At 46.9% G+C, this 22,387-nt stretch overlaps 1 protein-coding gene across 1 annotated transcript in view; it reads right to left on the reverse strand.

Moving 5' to 3' along the window:
- Positions 1-3,647: 3,647 nt before the first annotated feature.
- The window catches only part of LOC309559757 (proteasome subunit beta type-9-like), a gene marked incomplete at its 5' end in the record, with an annotated part of 46,360 nt that continues 27,620 nt past the window's right edge, over positions 3,648-22,387 (reverse strand). Inside the window, 4 exons of the mRNA XM_082263193.1 lie at positions 3,648-3,849; positions 6,539-6,612; positions 7,745-7,812; positions 11,355-11,458. Coding sequence (XP_082119319.1) covers positions 3,722-3,849; positions 6,539-6,612; positions 7,745-7,812; positions 11,355-11,458 — 374 coding nt within the window. The 3' untranslated portion in view covers positions 3,648-3,721. The remainder of the gene's footprint in view (positions 3,850-6,538; positions 6,613-7,744; positions 7,813-11,354; positions 11,459-22,387) is intronic.

Consider the following 22,387-nt stretch of genomic DNA (forward strand, 5'->3'; position numbering starts at 1 on the left):
CTTAAATTGTATTTTTAATATATGTTTTTTAAAAGTGGATAGCCCCTTGGTTCTCCCGTCCCAGCCAAGGTGGATAAGGATTATTGGTTACTGGCCCCTTTAAGAATACACAATTAAATAATTAGGGCCGATGGTATCCCGGGTATATAGGGAGGGGCGTTAGCAGGAAGCAAGGTGGGACCTGAGGAAGGAGGCTCCGCCTCCAAAATGCGTTGTCCGTAGTAACAGCAGAGGCAGTGCACCCGTGTCTTGAATCCCCCACCTCGCAGCTCCGTACAACTTGTGGCTCCGGCTTTGGCTGAGGCTCTCCTGAGGTGCCGTAGATCACGTCGGTATAGTGCGCAGGCGCACTAGAACCGGCATCCGGTGACCAGGCAACACAGGAAGTGAAGGAGAGCGGGGATCAGCGGCTGCAGCCGCGGATGAGGAGACCGCAGAGTCACCATCTGGAGGGACGGGAGGAGCGAGTAGCTCCTGTTGGAATGCTGTAAAGCGATTGCCTTAAAGAAAAAGTGTGAGTGCAATTCCAATGTACTGTGTTATTGTCCTTTATTAAAGCGTTATTGCCCGAGGTTGCGTGCGCTTTTCTTTACAGATTTAAACAATATTTATGTAAAATGCTTCAAAGTCAGATTCATCATCAGATACACCAAAGAGTTGTTCCCATTCTTCTCGAGTTAATTTTTCATCAGTGTCCCAGTTGGCAGGAACATCTGTTTCTCCAGTTTCTTCGCTTTCTTCTGAGTCTGAATTCCACAGCAGGTCGTCTTCTGTGCCGTCCATTTTATTGCTGATGCCTGTCTTCAAAAAACTCTTGATGATCATTTCTTTTGGTATGTCTTCCCATGATGTTTTAACCCAGGATGTCACGAGAGATAGGCCAGGTTTCTTGAGGTTTCCTTTTGCAGTCAATTCTTTGTCGTCGGATTTCATCCAGGTAATCCACTTTTCCCTGACTCTGTCTTTGAAAGGGTTTGTTTAAAACGACATCTAGTGGCTGAAGAATAGAGGTTAGTCCACCTGGAATCACAGCTTGAAATGTTTTTAGACTTTTCAGTTTGTCCTTCACAGTGTCTGTCAGGTGTGAGCGGAACTGGTCCCATACAAGCATGGATTTCTTCAGTAGTGCGCCTGGTCTAGTATTCCAAACTTTATTTAACCATACAATGATGTCCTTTTCATCCATCCATCCTTTAGGATGACAATGGATCACGACACCTGGTGGAAATTTAACTCCTTTTGGAATAGTCTTTCTTTTAAAAATCACCATTGGTTTAAGTTTAAAATCGTCTGCCATACAGGATAACACAACTGTAAAATGAGTTTTCTCATGGCCTGTGGTTCTAATCTGGACTGTGCGCTTCCCTTTGCTGTCAATTGTCCTGTTGCCTGGTAGGTCAAAACACATGGGGGTCTCATCCATATTGCCTATCTGTGAAAGTTCAAAATTAATCTGCTTGCGTTGATTATAAAGGTATGGAATGAAGCGATCTTCTCTTCTATATCATTAGGCAGCTTCTATCTTTGTTCTCTGGCGTATTGCAAGTCCATGCCTTTTCATAAACTTTTGTGTCCATCTATTAGAGGCTTTTAGAGGCTTTGAAGTTTGAACCTTTGCAAAACTTTTGGGCTTGAAGTCTAATGTGGAGTGATGTGACGATGTACCCACTACTTCTTTGGTCAATGATCCATTCATAAAGTTCCTTCTCCATGTCTGGGTACATGGCTTGTCTCCCTCATTGTGCTTTTTTTGTTTTATTTATATCTTTCAGGACGACTTTGTTTTCTCCATTCTCTAACATTCGTCTCTGGTACAGTGAATTCTTGACTAGCTGCTCGATTTCCGTGAATTTCAGCATGATCAACAACTTTGAGCTTGAATGAAGCGTCATATGCAGAACGTTTTCTCTTGATACCCTGAGTTGCCATCTAATGGGTACCAGTATATCAATTAAAATATGAAGAACACTGAATTACGGTACGCAAAACACTGAATTGTACAAAAGCAATGCTTACCGTAACGTGTGGGTGAGGCGAGGAAATGAAGCGGCGACCATACAGCGGATAATAAGAATTCTCACCCCCAGTTTTTTTTTCTTCGCCCTCGCGTACAGTGAGCGGCTGCAGCCCGGAAAAGGCGCAGTGCGAACTCACAATTCGCCTGCGCCCTCATTGGCCTGTCCGCCACTGCCACCCCACCCCAGCCCTCGTTTATAACGCGCACCCAAACTTTGATTTCTTTTTTTCGTAGAAAATTTTGCGCGTTATCCTCGAATAAATACGGTAATTCTGAAAAATGTTTAAAAAAAATTAAACTAAACAAAATTAATTAAAAAACGAATCGAAATGAAACAAAACAAATAACAAAACAAGTGAAGTACAAACATATGAAATATAGCATATAAGTGCATCACCAGTAGGGCAATAGCATCACCAAATAATAATAACAATGATCCAAATGAGTAGAAATCACAGACTGTGTGTGTATATATATATATATAATATAAAAAAAACCTATATAATTGTCCCATAAATTGTCCTCTTTAGTAATATCAAACCCCAAAAAAATGTGAATCCAGTGATATCCAATTCGAGTAAAGTCACCACAAAACACCACCACCGTTGTGTGTCAGCAATGACCCACTCCCATCAGATGGTAACTCACCAAATAATATTACCCCCCATTCTCATGGTTAGGCAAATAAGCTTTAGATAAAACGGTTGTTGAAAAGTCCATTAATAAGCCAGTTCACTCCTCCACCCCTCTTGTAGTAAATAATACTCTGAAGATACACTATAGTTTCCTTTATGATGCTCAACTAAAAAAAAAAAAAAAAAAAGTGGGGGTCCCTTCAGGTCTGGTAGGGGTTTTAAGGGGAACCCCATGCCAAAGTTTTTGGCAATTTCTTTATTAAAAAAAAAAAAGTGTCCCTTGGTGTATATCCATCATCAATCACGATGCCCGCCACCACCACCGGACCTAAAGAAAAAGACTCCTGGTCTTGTTAAAGTGTGAAAATTCCTGTTGCCTGCTTCGCTGTCTGACATTTCTTAAATAGCTAAGGGGTGGAGTCAACCAATGATGTCAGTGGGGGTCCCCCTGCCCCAAAGCACCCTCCCCATGTTGAGGGGATGTGGCCTGCTATGGTTCTGGAGGGGGAACACTCACTTTCCTGGTCTGCTGGGCTGCATGCTCAGATAAGGGTCTGGTATGGATTTTGGGGAAGACCCCACCCTGTTTTTTTTTTGGCATGGGGTTCCCCTAAAATCCATACCAGACCCGAAGGAAGAATTTTCTATGGCCGGCATTCTTTTGTTTACATTTCGACACTCAGTGGGGAAGCCCCCAGACAGCTGATGAGTCATCGGTTGTTAAGGACGCAGCGGCCGGCTTCCTGGCCTGCTCCTTCACAACCAACTATTTTTCACACAGAATTCAAATCTGTTGAATTTTCGACGGATCCGAATTAAAATTATTCAGAAAATTTGGAATTAGTTAGAAAATGAATAAACGAAAAGAAATTAAACTAATCTAAACAAATTCTGAAATAAATCAACAAAGCAAATCTAGTAACAGTTTCAGAATCTATATTCAGAAAAACTGCTGTATGGTGTACAAATATGTAGAAAAGAATGACAGAGATATCTTGTAGATATTATTGAGATGCATTTCTTAAAACATTCACATTTACACAGATATTTTTATTTAGCGATCAAATCACTACAGGTCATAGAATTTAGGAATGTCATCTCCAGTTATGACAATCTGCTTCGTTCCGTCCTTTGTTACAGTCACTAGATGAATGATCCCTCCACTGGAACCGTCTCGGCTCATTGCCAGCGACAGAGCTGGGAGGAAAAAAAAACAGCATGAAAACATCAATATACAAACTGAATCCAGGACTAAAGGAAGAGCAAGAAAACAAAATCTGCCAACCAAAGACAGACAGACTGACTGAGATGAGGTTTCTCCCTGCTCCCATGTTATATTGCTGAGCCAATCACCAAGCGCTGGCATTGTCATGTGCCAATATATATTCAAAAGTACCGGGTATTTTCTTTGCTTCCAACAGAATTTCTCTAAGGACAGCCACTGACATTACAGATCCATCCGGTCTCAGGTTGCCGACTGCCTGATAAGCATTCACACTTTGCTTAGCTATGGGTATGGGGTTCAGTCTTTTCATATAGGACAACACAGAGGCGTACCTAAAACCTTCAAGGCCTCGGTGCATAAAATCATGAAAGGACCCTGTTCTGAGGCTCTTTCCTATGTTCTCCAGCAAGCCCCCCTTCCTGCCATCTTGGGGCCCCCACATGGTGGTGGAAAGGCAGGGCCCAGTCGCAAGTAAGACTGTGACCCTGGTAGTTCCACCACTGACCTTATTATTACTAGGTGGCATTTTGGAGGATGTATGGGGGGACTCTAGAGGATGTAAAGGGCTGTCTGGAGGATATTAGTGGGCACTCTGGAGGTACCTCCAGGGTGCCCCCTTACATCATCCAGAGTGCCTCCAAAGTTCCCCCTAACATCATCCAGAGTGCCCCCCTAATGCCTCCAGAGTGCCCCCTTAGATCCTTCTCCAGAGCTTAATCTGAATCTGCAATTTATGCTGTCAGTATTAGCAATGTAAAAGTCTAGGCACTCACCAATCACCTCATTTTCCAAGTGTCATTGTTGGCTTAGACTCTCGGGGAGGCAAGCAAGTGCAGATATTGTGTACAGCGGGCCACCCACAACTCACAAGCGGCCAGGCTGGCTGTAAAACCCTTTTTAAAAGTGTCTTTGCTGGCGACTTGGATCTCTGGATTTAGCCAATTAGCATATTGCCGAGCTCGGATTCTACTCGTGCATCATATAAGCCACACCCAACTGCCTGGCAGTTTTCTAATCGGCTGCTTCCAGAACTGCGCATGTGCAGTTCAAAGCTGTTGGCAGGACATTTTTTACAGGTGCTTTTCTCCTGTTTATAGACCAGAGAAAAGAGCCTGTTAACACTGCCCCAGACACATCGCCATCTTGGAGCCCCCCACAGTGGAAGAACACCAGGGCCTAGTCACATGTGTGACCTGTGCAACCTTGGTAGTTCTGCCACTGGGACAACATAATAAAGAGCTGTGAAGGGTTGAAGATCCAGATGGCAGCAGTTAAGAGGCAATCTGGGATAAATTAGGATATCACTAAATTGATAACATTATGGCCCCTTACACACTGGGGTTTTCAGTTGCAGTGCATCCTTCCCAGCATGGGAGGGGTAGGTGCAGCATGCAGCCACATTACAGGCAGCCTGCCAAAGTCAATGGCAGGCTGCTGCTGGATGAGGCTGATTGCTATACCAAGTAGTTCCTGTGTTTAGGGCCCTGCCCATTCAGAGTTCCAGGATGTACACAACCTGTGTTACATAATCTTGTGGCATTCTTGTATCAGTGGAGCAGCTGCTAATTATCTAGGCTGATCAGGGTCTCAGAGAATGAAGACTTAATTGCTTTTTCCTGCCTTCTGGAGTCTCAGTCAATCCCTTGGGAGGTGTTCCCAGTAGGTGGCTGCAGAGCACATAAATAGCCAGGCCTGGATCAGTTCTTATCCTTGTCCAGAAGAAGAAGTTCCCTGCCTAAGGGGCTGCTGCCCATCTGGGCAGCCCAGCTGAAAATTCTGCTTGTGTTTATTTCGGTCCCAGCTGTGGTAGAGCTGGGGGGCCTGTTCTGCTAGAAAGGCACTCTGAAGCTGAGCATGGGATTTCACTGAGGATCCAGCCTGGGAAATTCACTAAGGAACTGTCTGACTGATATTGGAGGGAGTATCCAGGGACAGTGTTAGTAAAGGCCTGAGTGTAGGATCCTAGGGACTGTTGATGTTGGTAACTCAAGATTAACCATACTAGTATTTGCCTGGCCTGGAACATTACTGAAGGCATCTAGGTCTTGTCAATTTTTTGGCCTTTGCTGCAAAAACTATACTGAGAAGCAGTATCACAGTGAAGAGTGTCCTCCAGCTATTGCTCAACATTTATGGAGTATTCCTCAGCTCCCTATGCCCTATTCAAGTTATTCAGCAATAAATCTAAAAAAAAAGCAACACCTAGACTGTTGACTGAGCCAGAAGAGGATGTTGTGTGTGCCTGGCTGCTTTTACCCTAAATGGGGAAAAGGATCTGGGACAAATCAGCAGCATTTTCGGGGTGAGCGCTACCCAAGTAAGATGAACCTGTGTTTGTTTCACTTTAAATATTCAAACATGTACGAGGTGAAATTAAGAAAAAACATTTTTTTGAGGATTTTTTGCTAGAACATGAGTGGTTTGTTGACATGAAAACAGCACCATCATATTCACTAAGCTCAGTGAACATTCACTTTGCTAAGCAACCAGTCTTTATGATTTTCATAAATCAGGTCCAGCATATGCTACAGAACTGGGCGGCAGCCATTTTGTGACATGAACAAATAACAGACCCTCAAGAGCTAATTACTACAGCAAGGCACACATTCCATCCAAATCCTCAATGCATTCCTATTGTAACGGCCCACCAGAGCCCCTTACCATGGACAGTGAACCTCTCACACTCTTCTTTAGTCATTCCAGGCTTGAAAACAGAGTCCACATAACCATATATAAAGGAACTGCCAGATTTTTTTTTTTCTTTTTTTTTCTTTAAAGCCCGTGGTGTGTGAACACACTCAAAAGACTTACACCCGGTGCATAAAAAAGTGCACACACACAAATGTGAGGAACACAAAAAATGCACAAGGTGTGCAAAATGGTCCTACCTCCGAAGAGGTTGGACCCTGACCTTGATCCCCCGGGGCGCAAGACTCCTGACGGGGGCTGAGGTACTTCCAATGGTCTGCCTGGCCGAAACCAGGCAAACCCCGTTCTCCAGGGGGACTGCCGTAACAGCCCACCCCAAGTACTAGGTGGGGCTCCCCCGAAGGGAGACCACATGAGAGAGCGCGAACTAAGCCAGAAGGCCATATCCACCCCCTCCCAAGACGTTCAAGGCAGGCCCAAGGACCCACACCGTACTTGTCGTGCATTGGAAAAAAAAAGGTGAATGTGCAGTGACAACAACAAAGAAAAATACACACAAACAAAAAGGTGGGGAAGGGGAGGTGGGGGAAGTGCTATGGTGCCATGTGAGGTACCAAGGCAGGCCTTCCAGCCTGAATAAAAAATTCCTCTGGTCTAAGCCAAAAGGCCTGGCCCAAGAGGCAGGTGTGAAAAAAGTGTGTATGGTGCAGTGACCAAGGTGCTGAAAAACTCAAGGCGAGCTGCCCCTCACCAGTGAGAATTAAGGCACCCCTGGGCTGCCACCCCAGGGGCAAGTACACCACGGGCTTCTTTCGGTCTCGACCTCCGGCCAGACCCGGTGTAGCCCATCCCTACCAGGAGGCTTGGAATGTGGACAGCATAGGGAGAGCTTGCCTTCGACTGGGAACGAGGCCCCTTATCCAAAGCCAAGTCCAATCCAGGAGGAAAAAACCCTCCCACTGCCATCCCAATTCCTTACCAATTACATCCAGGAGCAGTACTAACCGTCTTTGGCCAGCTTTCTTGCTCCCTTCAAACTGATAGGGAAGGATCCCATTCAAATCAGAAGGCAATGGACCCATCCGGCTTTCTTTGGCAGTGCCTACTTCCCAGTCCCCCAGATTCTCCTGGGTGCCCTGGTTCATTTCAGCCCCTGCCCATACTAACCTTCAGGGTCTATACCAACTGATAAAAACAGATACTACACTTGAGGCCGAGAAGGAACTGCCAGATCCTCCAATGGCAAAGGGCTGCCGGGTTATCATCCCACTCAATGTCCCATACACCTGGTCAGGAGAGATGGATAAAGTATATATTTAAGTTATGGCACATACTTTTTCCCATATACAATTTTTGCCTATAAATGTTTTTAAAATTATGTAATGCAGCATGCAAATATGTTAATCATTTTAAAAAGAACGAGCCACAGCTGTGCTTGACCAAGGAACTAACAATTTAGTCAAGTGTATGTATAGACCACACTTTTATGGATAGAGTAGGGAAGGATTAAAACTCATATCTGGTTATTTTTTTGCTGTCAGTAACCTTCTGGAGAGATTTCCATTCACTTCCTGTCCTAGAGTCACATCAGAAAGTAAGAGGAAATCTCCCCAAGGTGATCTGCCCCGACTGGAAGATTCCTCTCAACTATTGCTTTGGTGGGCATTGTAACATTTTGGAATTCCCCTCATTTCCTGTCTTGGTGAGAATGGTCACAAGGACTAATAGAGGGGTGAATTTCCCCAGCAGTACAGACTCTAAATGATTGTGCAGATTAGAGTTCTGGCTTCATACTGACTTTTCAGATGTGCAGGCTTGTCCTGAGTAAGTATTTTGAAGTATCAAAGCCACCTACAACCTGGCAACAAGCCTTTTCAATAAAGGATTAGAGGACAACTAAAGGCTCTAGGAAAACAAGTTCCATATACAATATCGATGTAATGTGCAATCCTCCCTCTTTCTCCCCCGACTGAGTCAATCCCTCCTTCATTTTTGTCTCACACAGTCCCCTTCCCAGACACTGCAGCTCATGGTTGGAGGCAGTGGCGTAGCGTGGGTTGTCAGCACCCGGGGCAAGGCAAGTAATTTGCGCCCTCTAACCTGACTTTGAGGTCACAAAAGTGTGAAAGGGGCCTTCAGTAATCAAGGTATAGTGTGCCCCCTTTCAATGCAGAGTGGCCAGCGTGCCCCCTTTCAATGCAGAGTGACCAGCGTGCCCCCTTTCAATGCAGAGAGACCAGCGTGCCCCCTTTCCATGCAGAGAGACCATCGTGCCCCCCTTCAATACAGAGAGATCATCGTGCCCCCTTTCAATGCAGAATGACCAGCGTGCCCCCTTTTAATGCAGAATGACCAGCGTGCCCCCTTTCAATGCAGAGAGACCAGCGTGCCCCCTTTCAATGCAGAATGACCAGCGTGCCCCCTTTCAATGCAGAATGACCAGCGTGAGATGGCATAGGCAAGGCTTGGCTTGCAACGCCACCCCACCCTACACCAATGGACAGATGAGGCACAGTCCAGCCCCGCCCCGACCCGCCATTTTCAGCCATAGGGCGGCCGCGCTGGACTTATCCCAGCCTAAAGATGGAGGCAGCCGCAGACAGTGTGTGAACTGTGTATGTCAGAGTCAGACAGACAGAGTGACACTGCGGATGCGCCCTCCCCAGATGTTGCGCCCGGTGCGGCCGGCCCCCCCTGCACCCCCCACGCTACGCCACTGGTTGTAGGGTTTCAACAACAGAGGCAGTGCTGTCAATCCAGAAAGCAGTAGGCAGGGCTATGTGTGGCCTGATGCTGATTGACAAGCTACAGGGTTGTGAATCAGCAGGCACAATGCTAACAGCCATTCCCCTTGCAACTTTTATTCATTCCACTGTAGTGCAAGCAGTCACAGCCTACATGAGAGTGGCAACTCTGCTCTGAATTGAGGAGCAGTGTAGCATTGTTGCCACCCCAAGGGAAGCTGCATTAGTTGGACTTCACTGGCAGGATCAACAGGTATTTGTGAGAATGTGCAGGGGGACTAAAAAAAAAAAAAACTGTATGTGCAGGTGACATCATTTTTATAGGGAGACCCCAGTTTTACTTCAAGCGACGCTGAAGAAGTCCCACCCCCGGATGTAACGCGTGCGGAGGGAGGAGGAGCTACGTGACGTCACCTGCAGTCCCGGTCGGAAGCCAGTCTATCGGCGGTTAGGATGCCTGCGGTTTTTTACAGTGCTGACTGCTATGCTGACATTCCCATGGATAACAATGTAAGAGGCTTTTTATTATACAAATAAAGGTTTAATGTTGCAGTATCATGCTATGTTAAGCCGTTTTTTACATTGCATGGGGATTCATCTTCTGAGTAAGGAGTTATCTTATCAAGAAAGGGAGGTTCCAGGTGCTGATATCTGAGATTTGTATTGCAAGGCTACTTTGGTGGTTCTATATGCTGTTTTCAAACAGCTCTCAGGTGAGAGGCTGGAGTGGCTGGTGAAGGATTTTTTTGCACTGAGTGAGAGCACCTTCATTTAAGTTTACAGCACTGTGCACTTTACTGGTATTTTCATCGCCTGGATGAACTTTTCCCTTATCTGATTTAGGATTTAAGCCCCGTACACACGTACCGATGGTCGGCATACAAATGTTCCTCTTTTCTCCCCGGGATGTCGGTGTCTGTTGAAAAGTGCAAAGACAGCACAAGGACAGCACAAGAATTTTGTCTGCAGACTTCAGCTGACTGCAGAAGTGATGTCATGTAATGGTTAACTTTCCCTGTGTTTTTAATTTTCTGAGCATGCCCAGTCTTGCAAATCTGCGGTCTGTCGGCCGAATTCTGTACTGACAGGCGAACAATCGTCCGTTCTGGTGTCCGCAGACAAAAATTTTCATGTTTGCACGAAAGACTTTTGTCCGCGGATTGTGCGCAGACATCTGTCGGAGGCACCATACTAACACGCGTACAATCGGCAGATCTTTCGTCCGCCGACGTTTGTATGCCGACGATCGGTACGTGTGTACGGGCCTTTACACAGAAGATTTTTTTAGGCTTTGACCATATGGACTTTTATGTGTTTTTATAGAGGTTTTTATCCTTTATCCTTATTGATTATTGTAGCGCTGCACCGTTTTTTATGAATAGCTATGACACCAACCATTGAGGGCTTAGTTCTACTTTATTTTTATCTGCTTTTAAAGCATCTTTCCTTTTTGGAAACATCGTTCTCAGCCTCAGTTATATATTACATAAATTGGAAAGATATTTTCTCTTACCTCCCTTTCACATGGGCCAGATCGATCCACTGAGCCCCTGCTGAGCTGAGCGGAGTGGTGGGATGACAGATCTGTGTCCACTTTGCTTATGCAAAGCAGGCATGGACACAGCCCACTCTGCTCCATGGGCAATCAGATGTAAATGGACGGCTGTCTGTTTAGAATTGACTGTCCTCCAACCCTTTCTGGCCAGATGGAGAGGAACGGATCTCCTTTTGTGTTTTTGCTGGATCAGATAGGACCTGTAGGTAGCCATTTACATTTACATCCGACTGCCCATAGAAGAGAATGGATGGTCTGATTGGGTCCGGCTGAGAAACGGAAAGCTGGACCTTATTGGACGTCTCGTATGATAGGGACCTTAAATGTGCAGGTTTTAATCATTATAGCAGTGAAATGTGTCTGGATAATTCTGCATGGTGCTCCCCTGTGACATTTTGTAGTCCTAGGACACAACATGCATGATCTTTCTACATATCCCAGTCTGGTCACACAATGTCCACATAGTCTCTTACTTGGCAGGTCTAGGTATGTACACTTCTCCCACTAGTTCCAGCAGGATCTCACTCACCTGTCCACCATGTTTCTTGTCCCAGCCAGCCACAATAAGATGTGCAGTTATTCCCTCCTTATACTTGTAGCTGACCCCCTTTACCAGGTTTGCAGCAGCTAACACTAAAGCCCCGTACACACGTACCGATGGTCGGCATACAAATGTTCCTCTTTTCTCCCCGGGATGTCGGTGTCTGCTGAAAAGTGCAAAGACAGCACAAGGACAGCACAAGAATTTTGTCCGCCGACTGCAGAAGTGATGTCATGTAATGGTTAACTTTCCCTGTGTTTTCTATTTTCTGAGCATGCCCAGTCTTGCAAATCTGCGGTCTGTCGGCCGAATTGTGTACTGACAGGCGAACAATCGTCCGTTCTGGTGTCGGCATACAAAAATTTTCATGTTTGCAAGAAAGACTTTTGTCCGCGGATTGTGCGCAGACATCTGTCGGAGGCACCATACTAACACGCGTACAATCGGCAGATCCTTCGTCCACCGACGTTTGTATGCCGACGATCGGTACGTGTGTACGGGCCTTTAGGGTGCGCTGTCTAGTTCCATACTGCAGGGACAGAAGATGTGCAAGAAAACAAATTAACACAGACAAAACCTAATTTCATATCAGGCAGGCTTATGTGTTCTAAATCTTTATAATCAGTTGCAAAGGAAAGAATTATGCAATTGAACGTAATGGATGTTAATGACTAGGATGGCCATTACTGGGGCACGTAAGCCACACTCATTGACACCCAAAACCTTGCCCCTCTGCTATGATGACCTCTATTATGCAGAATAGGTACTTGTTTTGTTATTCTTTTCCTGGTTTAGAATAGTGTACCAAAGCATAATTAAAGCTGAACTCAAGGTATGATCTTAATTACATACTTTATTGGTCCAGCTTGCCCCAATGTAAGTATGCATATCTCATAGCTGAGGGACCTCTGAGGAGGATAGCAATCACTGCAGCCATCGGCACTGTACGCTGATCACCACAATCTTCCAGGTCCAGTGCCAAGTGGCTGCCCCACTGCATACTGACCACAGGGGGGTTGCTTGCTCAGCACTGCTGCCATTCATAGAATGCTTGTATTTTATAGATGACTACAAGCCATTCTCTGAAGAAGTACAAGGCATTCTGGTGGTGTCAAGCATGTGACCCGCTATGGCCATTATGCCAATAGCTATCACAACAAACACACCCAGCACAGCTGTACATTGTGTTCAGTCGGCACAGTGGAAGGGTTTCTCTTTTTTCCAGCTGAAAAGAAACAATTAAGGATTCAGAGGATAACTATGGCTCACCAACACTCCCAATAGGTTGCACCAGGATGCATACATTGGCTGTATTTCATAGGGCGTTTGTAAACCCTCGTTTTAAAAAAATAAATAAATAACAAACATGGCTATACTTACCCACTCTGTGCAATCGTTTTGCACAGAGCAGCCCCAATCCTCCTCTTCTGCGGTGCCCCACTGGTGCTCCAGGTCCCTCCTCTTTATCAGGTGCCCCCATGGAAAGCAACAGTGTGGGCTTGCTCCATCCCCTGCTCCCATGTCACTGCGTTTGATTGACAGCAGTGGGAGCCAATGGTTCCAGCTGCTATCAACCTGTCCAATGAGGAGAAAGACACCGTCTGGAGCTGCTGAGATCGTGCACATCGCTGGATCGGATCGGGTTGGTAAGAAAAAGGGGGGGTCTGGGGGGGGGGGGTAGCTGCAGCACAGAAGGTTTTTCACCCTAATGCATAGAATGCATTAAGGTGAAAACCTTACGGCTTTACAACCACTTTAACCTTTTTAATGGATGAAATACATCCTGTTTAATTCTTTTGAAAAATAAAAAACAAGTCAAATACACTTTGATTAATCAACAACCGTCACCCCCTCCCCACACTTGTATAAAGTACTCGAAACCCATACTTGAGTAAAAGTACAAGTGCTCGATCAAAAAGTGACTTGAGTAGAAGTGGAAGTGCTTTATCAAAAAGTGACTTGAGTAGAAGTACTAAAGTATTCAAAATTTCTTGTACTTAAGTATTGCAAGTAGTTTTTTTTTTTATTTTGCTACTCAAGTACAGAAAGTAAAAGTACAAGTACTGTGTTATGTAGTTATTAAAGAAAGAAGTCAAAAGTTTGAACATCATATTGTTTTTTCTTATTTCAAATGATTAACCTAAAGGACACAATTCCTTTGGCTGTAACTTTTTGTAAACAAAAACAGATAAAGTATGTTCCTTCCTTTCCCCTTTAAAGCATCCCTCCTTCTCTTCCCTGCATGTTTTTTTTTCTCCACAGCTTATTGGTGCGCAAAATCATATATAAACCAATGTGATATACAACAATATATTCAGGGCCGATCCCAGGCGGGTGCTTGGGGTGCAGTGCGCAAAGGCGCCGCCTGGTGGGGGGCGCACTATCCTCTCCCGGCCGCAAGTCTCTCACTGCAGCCTCGGAGCTGCTATATCCCTTGTAGTTGTGAGCTGAGGGGAGGGGCGACAGTGGGGGAGGAAGACAGGACAGAGGGAGACAGAGGCATCACAAGGGGGGGGGGCAAGGGCGGGCGGACCTCACCAGGATGTCCACGGGGGGAGGGTGACACCACTTTGCCTCTCATCTATGCGGGCTGGCTTTGCATCGCCGCTGCGCCACATAGTACTGAGCAGGACCAGTATGGGAAGAGGGCGCAGTTTGATGGGTACAACCCTGCCCTGCACAGAATATGCTGCCGAATGTAAGAGACAGAGAGCGGCTGGCTATGTACCTACATGTAGAGTAGATGGTAGCACCCGCCCCCTGCCTGCACAGCACGCTGTACTATTCCCCCAGTGACAGAGTGGAGGAGGCGGGGCAGGTGAGGATGGGAAGGCTCCGACTATCAGTGCTTCCCGATTGACTCCAGAATAGATGCACACTGTATAACTTTCCTGCTTCTGAACAGTGGCTGACCCTCCCCTATCTAATCCTTTCTATCACTCCTGATTTCTGTCACAGTTTCCTGATGTCCATGGGACATCGGCACCATCCCCCCCCCAGCCTTCTGTTTTTATCTCTCCCTGCTCTGGACTATCTCAGAGCCCATTCCTCCTCTGTGCAGTGACCCCCTCCTCCTGTGCCCTTTCCTCTGACCCCCTCCTCTCTAGCTGTACAACAAAGTTGAATGGTGCTCTCTATCCTCCTGTGTCTGTGCTGCTGAGTCTACTACGATCTACTCAGCTACAGGTAAAAAGTTCAGGCTTTTTAGTCCCTGATATAGCTGTGCAGACAAATGGCCAGGCGGAGCCTGGAGTTGTGGGAGGGGGAGGAGCCGCCTATTTAAGGTCAGGCCCCCCGCCTCTTCTGGGCTGCTGCAGGGTTCGTCATGGATTGTTCCTGTCACGCCCATTGTCAGACCTGCAGTTCCCCGCTCTCTCGCAGCAGAGCACCAGGAGTTACGCTTCTGGGGCGGCCAGCAGGCACCCGGCATCTGCAAGTACACGGGGGGGGGAGCCGTGGCTCGGTCTCCCCCTTCATCTTCCCACCACCAGCCAGCCAGCCGCCCGCCATCCTCCCCTACTGCATCCTCCTTTCTCCTCCCGTTCGTGCCACACACATTGCGCTTGCAAGTCCGTGACCTCCCTCGTGGGGTAGGCGGCGCCAGGAGGATGACGTCATCCCCATGCTTCGAGCCCCCGGGTCCCTGCACGCATACCGCTCGGCCATCCACATTTCAGCCACAAGCTAAACGGGGCTTGACACAGACAGGGAGGGGTGGCAAAGTCTTTTTCTCAGTCTGCATCATCCCTGGGTCCCTCTCGGCCATCCGTAGTTTTAGTCCCGCTCTGCAACACCACCAGAAGGATGCTTCCGGGTCGGCCAGCAGGCACCCGGCAACTGCTAGTACCAGGGGAGGCTGCGGTTCGGTCTCCCCTGTCCGTTCCATCACCACCAGCCATACATCCTCTTGCTCCCTTCACTCCCACAGGGCGGACCGCTTGGTCTCCCCACGTTCGGGCAGCAGGGGGGGGGTCGCTCTCTGGTCCCATCCATCCTCCATTCAGTGCCTGCCAGGTACAGTCATCTGCTCGGCCGTCCGCAAGGCCCCCCCCCCTTCATTCCAGCACCATCAGACGCACGCAATCCCCCCCCCCCTCCATTCATTGCTTCTCCGCACTCCAGCACCTGTCAGAAAAAAAAAAAAACTTTTTCAGGGAAACAAATAAATAAATCTTTCAGGTAGCTGTCGGTGCAATCCGAACTCAGCACCGTTAGTTGGCACGATCACCCATCCTCTCACTGCACCACTGCACGGTCACCATCCTTTCAAATGTCCTCTGGAAGCTTTCCCATGCATATATATTCAGGTGCTGTGGGGTCACGTTGTCACAAGTGACGGCAGCCCGCCCCCCCCCCCATTTCAGTTGTTTCCCCACAAGCGTCCTCGTTCTCCCAGGTTACTTCCAGGGACAGAGGACTTTTTCAACGTAGATTGTCGTCAGGCTTGGCCCTGAGCTAATATCTCTTTATCTACCCGGCTGCACTAGCCTACTCGGGTCTACCTACCTGCCTCTGGTTGCAGGTCAGTGGGAGTTACCATTTGTTGCTTTACATGTGTTTTAATACGGCCAATTTTGTCTTTTGTTGATGGGTCTCATTAATTGATCTTTCCTACAGGAACCACATTCCCTCGTTTTCCAGTTGCGTTCACATTCATACCTTTCTAGTGGCGGCACAGTCATGCCAAGGCCTTCACGCTCCCGTATCCTCATCTGGATTCTTGCCTGTCGCCCGAGGGGGCCTCACATAGTCACATGGTAGTTGAGGTTGAGTAAAGACAATCGTCCATCCGGTTCAACCTGTGTAGGTGTGTGTGGCCGTAATCATCTCTCATACCCCTGAATGTTCTGATCCTTGAGATGCACGTCCAAGATTCTTTTGAAAGCCACCATACTTCCCGCAGAAACCACCTCTTGTGGTAGAGAATTCCACAATCTTGTAGCTCCAACAGTAAAGAACCCCCCACGTTGCCTGAGGTTAAAACGCTTCTCCTCTAATCGCATTGCATGGCCTCGAGTCCTCATGCAATCCCTTCGACTGAATAGTTTTTTTTTTTCCCCTCTCTGCCGAGATCACCATTGAGATATTTATAAATTGCTATCATGTCCCCTCTCAGGCGTCTCTTCTCCAGGGAGAATAAATCAAGCGATTGCAGATGCTCTTCATATTCAAGGTCCTCCAATCCCCTATTTAGGTTGGTTGCCCTTCTCTGGATTCTCTCCAGCTCCAACACATCTCTCCTGAGGACTGGCGACCAGAACCGGACAAAATACTCCAGATGCGGTCGGACCAGAGATTTACAAGTGGAAGGATTAAAGTCTCATCTTTGGACTACATCCCTTTCTTTATGCCTTGACCCGCTCCAGCCACAATCTTTGTTTCACGTCCTGGCGGGGGGGGGGGCCCTGATACCGGGCACCGTGCTGACAGCAGGTGGAAGAATCATGGGAGTAGAGCTGGCAATCCTGTGAGTTTTTCTGGGTTCATAAAATGGCAATACATCTTTGAAGATTTGCGGCACCAAAAGTAACACATTCCTTGTTACACAGAGGTCATCAATAGGGTAAATCTGGCCATGTGCCCCCCCCCCTCCCAAGGGTGGATTGGCCACAGAAGCCTGTCACTTACCTCAGCAGGGGACCACGCTCTCAGCCCCTCTATCGGGCCTCCGGCCATCGCCCGGGGCCTTGACACACGCAGGACACGTTTCAACCACATACCTGGTTCATATCCTGGAGAAAATACGTACTTTCAGGGGGGGCTGTCCATCTCCCTGTCCTTCCCTCAGTCGTAGGTTTCTGGTGGGCTCTCACGCACAGCCCCGCTCGACACGCTCAGGGTTGGCGTCCACAGGTCATGTCAGCGGTTGAGTCAGGCACTCATGTCATCTCACTTCAAGGCGCCAACCACTCGTTCACCCATACAGGCGGCACGCACGAACATCGTTGTACATTCAGCCAAGCCTTTCAGACCCCTCACAGGTTATCACAGGCATGCTGTCTCACTTGGTCATACTACTTCCACAATCGAATAGAAAAAATAGTGCAGCGCTAATATTCAAACATGAACAAATAACACAAACAAAATAAAATTGAGAAAAAGATGAGTCCATGCAATGCCCGTGAAGTAAGGGTGAGGAAAGGGGTCCTGAATATAACAGTTGGTGCTCTTAGTGCACTGATATCCACCACCTTCTAAGTTGGCCTCTCACCTTAATAACACTTGGATTAAGCATGTAATTCCTCTCTCAGAATGACTCCTCGATAATACATCCTCTTAAAATAGCATAACAGGGAAGCCCCAATCAGAGAACGCTGTAAGCCTGTGACCACTTCCTGGATCAGCTCAACTCAATCACATGTAATGGGGAAACATAAAGGGCAGACCCATAGTGTAATACTGTTAACTTCTTTATTGAAATAGCATAAAAGACAGCCTCTTACTTTTATGTGGATAAAAGCCAGCGATAAAATGACAGATGATCTTGTCTTGGAGAGTCCTGCTCGGACCTCACCAGACTCCAGATGGCAGCGGGTGACGTCGGTAGCTCCACCTTCCCCCCGTACGCGTGGCGTCTCCCAATGGGCGGAGACTTCTTCAGCGGTTTATAACGATGTGCGGGACGTCACCCCTTATGTGTCACGAACTGCCCGCTGATTGGTCGGGCAATCCGCATATCCTCATTGGCTGGTCGAGGGCGGCATGGATACAGAGACGCTGCGCTCCACTAGAGAGCGGAAGTGGCTGTACCAATACCATAACAAACGACCGTGGATTAGAAAAACAGCTTATCTTGATATCTATGGCAACCATAACCGCATATTCCGCTAAACCGGAAGTGAAAGCAGGCTAGTGCCGAATACTACTAAGAAAAGCCGCACATTTATCTGTATTTACTGAAGCAGGTTTCAATGTACAAGAGGACCTGGACTATGTGTATTATAGCACAAACTCCCCAGGCCATACATGTTCTAAAAAAGGAAACACTGCCGGCACAGACAATTGTCTGTAAATACGGAATAAATATATAAATATATAAATAAAAACATTTTCTCTCATATGTGTATCATGAAGCTAAAAGATGAAACTAAAACTCTTCATATATAAAAACTTCATATATAAAAAAATTCATCATATAAAAAGACTTCATCATATATAAAAAAATCATGGAGCTTAAGACGTTTCCGCTGTCATCTGGATTACAATAATTAATTTTTAAAAAAATTCTTTATACACTCAAAAAACAACTGCACCCTAAAAATCCCAAACTGTATTAAAACACCTAACGATCAGAAATAAAACAATTTAAGTCGAAATCGACATTCAATCCCCGGGGGACCCCAACTTTGGTCTCGTAAATCCAAAAAGATTCCCGCTTACTGAGCTGCCGTATAAAATTCCCTCCTCTCCAATGTTTCTTAACCCTTTCCACTCCCCAAAATTTGAGGCATCGTGGATCTTTATTATGATACTTTTTAAAGTGCTGGGTTACATGATGAGGTGTTTTTCCTTTTTTAATGCTCCTTACATGCTCTGCTACCCGGGTTTGTAAGGCCCTAGATGTCCTACCTATGTACTGCAATCCGCAGTCGCATTCGAGCATATAAACCACGCCTGTAGTAGAGCATGTAATCAGGTCTTTTATATTGTATGTCTTTCCTGTGGCATTGGCTATAAAATCTTTCCTTCGTTTAAGGTTGGATTTAGCCGTGCGGCATACCACACATTTTCCACAGGCATAGAATCCTGATAAAAAGGAAAATAATCTATTGTTATTTTGCACCGGTGGATCAACTACTCCAGGAGCTATGAGGTTCCTGAGTGTAGGTGCTTTTTTATACACAAAAGAGGGTCTGGCTGGCAGGGTTGTCCCTAAGGTCTTATCTTGTTGTAAGATGGTCCAATGTTTATTTATTATCTTTTCTATTTTCTTATACTGGACATTATAGTCCAGTATAATCCCGGGGATTGAATGTCGATTTCGACTTAAATTGTTTTATTTCTGATCGTTAGGTGTTTTAATACAGTTTGGGATTTTTAGGGTGCAGTTGTTTTTTGAGTGTATAAAGAATTTTTTTAAAAATTAATTATTGTAATCCAGATGACAGCGGAAACGTCTTAAGCTCCATGATTTTTTTATATATGATGAAGTCTTTTTATATGATGAATTTTTTTATATATGAAGTTTTTATATATGAAGAGTTTTAGTTTCATCTTTTAGCTTCATGATACACATATGAGAGAAAATGTTTTTATTTATATATTTATATATTTATTCCGTATTTACAGACAATTGTCTGTGCCGGCAGTGTTTCCTTTTTTAGAACATGTATGGCCTGGGGAGTTTGTGCTATAATACACATAGTCCAGGTCCTCTTGTACATTGAAACCTGCTTCAGTAAATACAGATAAATGTGCGGCTTTTCTTAGTAGTATTCGGCACTAGCCTGCTTTCACTTCCGGTTTAGCGGAATATGCGGTTATGGTTGCCATAGATATCAAGATAAGCTGTTTTTCTAATCCACGGTCGTTTGTTATGGTATTGGTACAGCCACTTCCGCTCTCTAGTGGAGCGCAGCGTCTCTGTATCCATGCCGACCTCGACCAGCCAATGAGGATATGCGGATTGCCCGACCAATCAGCGGGCAGTTCGTGACACATAAGGGGTGACGTCCCGCACATCGTTATAAACCGCTGAAGAAGTCTCCGCCCATTGGGAGACGCCACGCGTACGGGGGGAAGGTGGAGCTACCGACGTCACCCGCTGCCATCTGGAGTCTGGTGAGGTCCGAGCAGGACTCTCCAAGACAAGATCATCTGTCATTTTATCGCTGGCTTTTATCCACATAAAAGTAAGAGGCTGTCTTTTATGCTATTTCAATAAAGAAGTTAACAGTATTACACTATGGGTCTGCCCTTTATGTTTCCCCATTACATGTGATTGAGTTGAGCTGATCCAGGAAGTGGTCACAGGCTTACAGCGTTCTCTGATTGGGGCTTCCCTGTTATGCTATTTTAAGAGGATGTATTATCGAGGAGTCATTCTGAGAGAGGAATTACATGCTTAATCCAAGTGTTATTAAGGTGAGAGGCCAACTTAGAAGGTGGTGGATATCAGTGCACTAAGAGCACCAACTGTTATATTCAGGACCCCTTTCCTCACCCTTACTTCACGGGCATTGCATGGACTCATCTTTTTCTCAATTTTATTTTGTTTGTGTTATTTGTTCATGTTTGAATATTAGCGCTGCACTATTTTTTCTATTCAATTCTGCATACGGGTGTTCTAGTTTGACCTGAGTGTCCAGCAGCTACAAATTTCTGATCTGTGTTACCGTGCGCTGATATTTCTTTTATTTACAATATTGTTACTTCCACAATCACCTGGCTTGGGGGGGGGGTAGTTAGGCAGGTCACTTTCACAGCTAGCCCGAGACCAACACCCATCCTCACGCGGAGGTACTACACCCATCGGCCCAAATCATAGCTAGCGTCTCGGTTACCCCGCTAGTGTAGAAAGGGCGTCACCTTCCAGAGGCCTACACCCCGCCATTTCATTACTTGGCACAGCTCAGGGCCAACTCATAGACAGCGCCTCTACCTGTGGTGGGTTAGTCAGGGCCTCATGTCCCACTCTCTAGTACCGGTCCTCCGGGAAAAAAAAAAAACATGGGGGGGGTCACGCCCACCAGTGAAACCTTTTTCGTCTGCTTATGTCCCATGACCTTTTTCCTTCATGTTTTCCAGGATCTCACGTACTCAGACATAGGGGATAGTTCCTCCCCAAGTCTTGACGAGCCCTAGCCCGTCAAGGTCACGGTCCTTCCCAAAGATCGCCGCCAAATTGAGATGGGAGAAGAAGTCATTTTCTGGCCACCGCCGGGAAGGCTGTACCTTTAAGGATATTGACGACCAGTCCAGCTCCGCAGTTTGGGTCCGGCTCGCGGGGCAATGTGCGCAATGCCTCAGCCCCAGACAGAGTATTGTGCACATCACACGGCATGGCATCCACCTCGACATCCATCTCGTCGTCCATCATCATTTGCTCAATCAAGGATAGAGTAATTAGAAACTCTGGCTCCTGCTCCCTTGGCATCCTTGGGTTTCCCTCCCAGGTTGTCACGCTTGCTGTCTCCCAGCATGTCGTCGAAGGCACTCTTGCCTCCCTGCCCTCCATGGCTCACATCATCTCACCAACTCACATGGTCCCTCTCAGCGTCAAGTAAGACATCCTGGAGGGCAGGGACGTTAATCCCATGACCCTGTTGCTTGCACCCCAGGACGTCGTAGGAAGTTAGACCTGTAACTGCGGTGACCTCTCCATGGTAATCGAGGCCATTGACCCCAGGTTGGACAAGGAATGGTCCATCCCCGAGTTTGTGTTGGCTCTTGGACCATACAGGGACACGATTGAATTTCTTTTCCCAAGCCTTAGGGAGGAATTTGCATTCGTAGTTGTACAAGGTGGTTGATTTTGGGGCACTAGTATGGGGGCCCGGCTTTCCACGATTACCATAGTTTTCGGCCAAGGCGGTCGCGTTCGCCCAGTTCAACACCTGGGCAGACTGGGGTTGTTCTGCCGCTACTTCACCAGGCTCGCTCCACCGGCCTGCGTCAATGGTGCCCCCCCCTTTTTTTCCACCCCACTGGAGTGGCATATACTTGTTCATTCCACCATTCACAGACCACTCTCCAGACGCGGCGGGCCATGCCAGGTTTGCGGTTTTCTGGGGCAACAGGTGGCTCAGGGGTAGTTGACCGCCAGTAACCTCAAATCTGCCATCTTTCAACTCCACTTCGGGCCCCCTTTTGAGATTTCCCCCATTGTGGCAGCTGCCAGGGGAAAGGGGGGGTGCCTTTTGGTCGGGCCAACCGTAAGTGCTTCACCGACAATATGACCACGGGCGTCACCTTTAAAGAGGGGTGGTTCTCCTCCCTCGCCTTCAAGAGTCGTGTCAGGAGGTCCTCTTAGCTGGCCTCCACCTTGCACTTCCACTTGGCTGCGAACACGTGCCAGGCAT

Source organism: Pelophylax lessonae (genome assembly GCF_965119305.1).
Source record: "Pelophylax lessonae genome assembly, chromosome: 7".
NCBI lineage: Eukaryota > Metazoa > Chordata > Amphibia > Anura > Ranidae > Pelophylax > Pelophylax lessonae.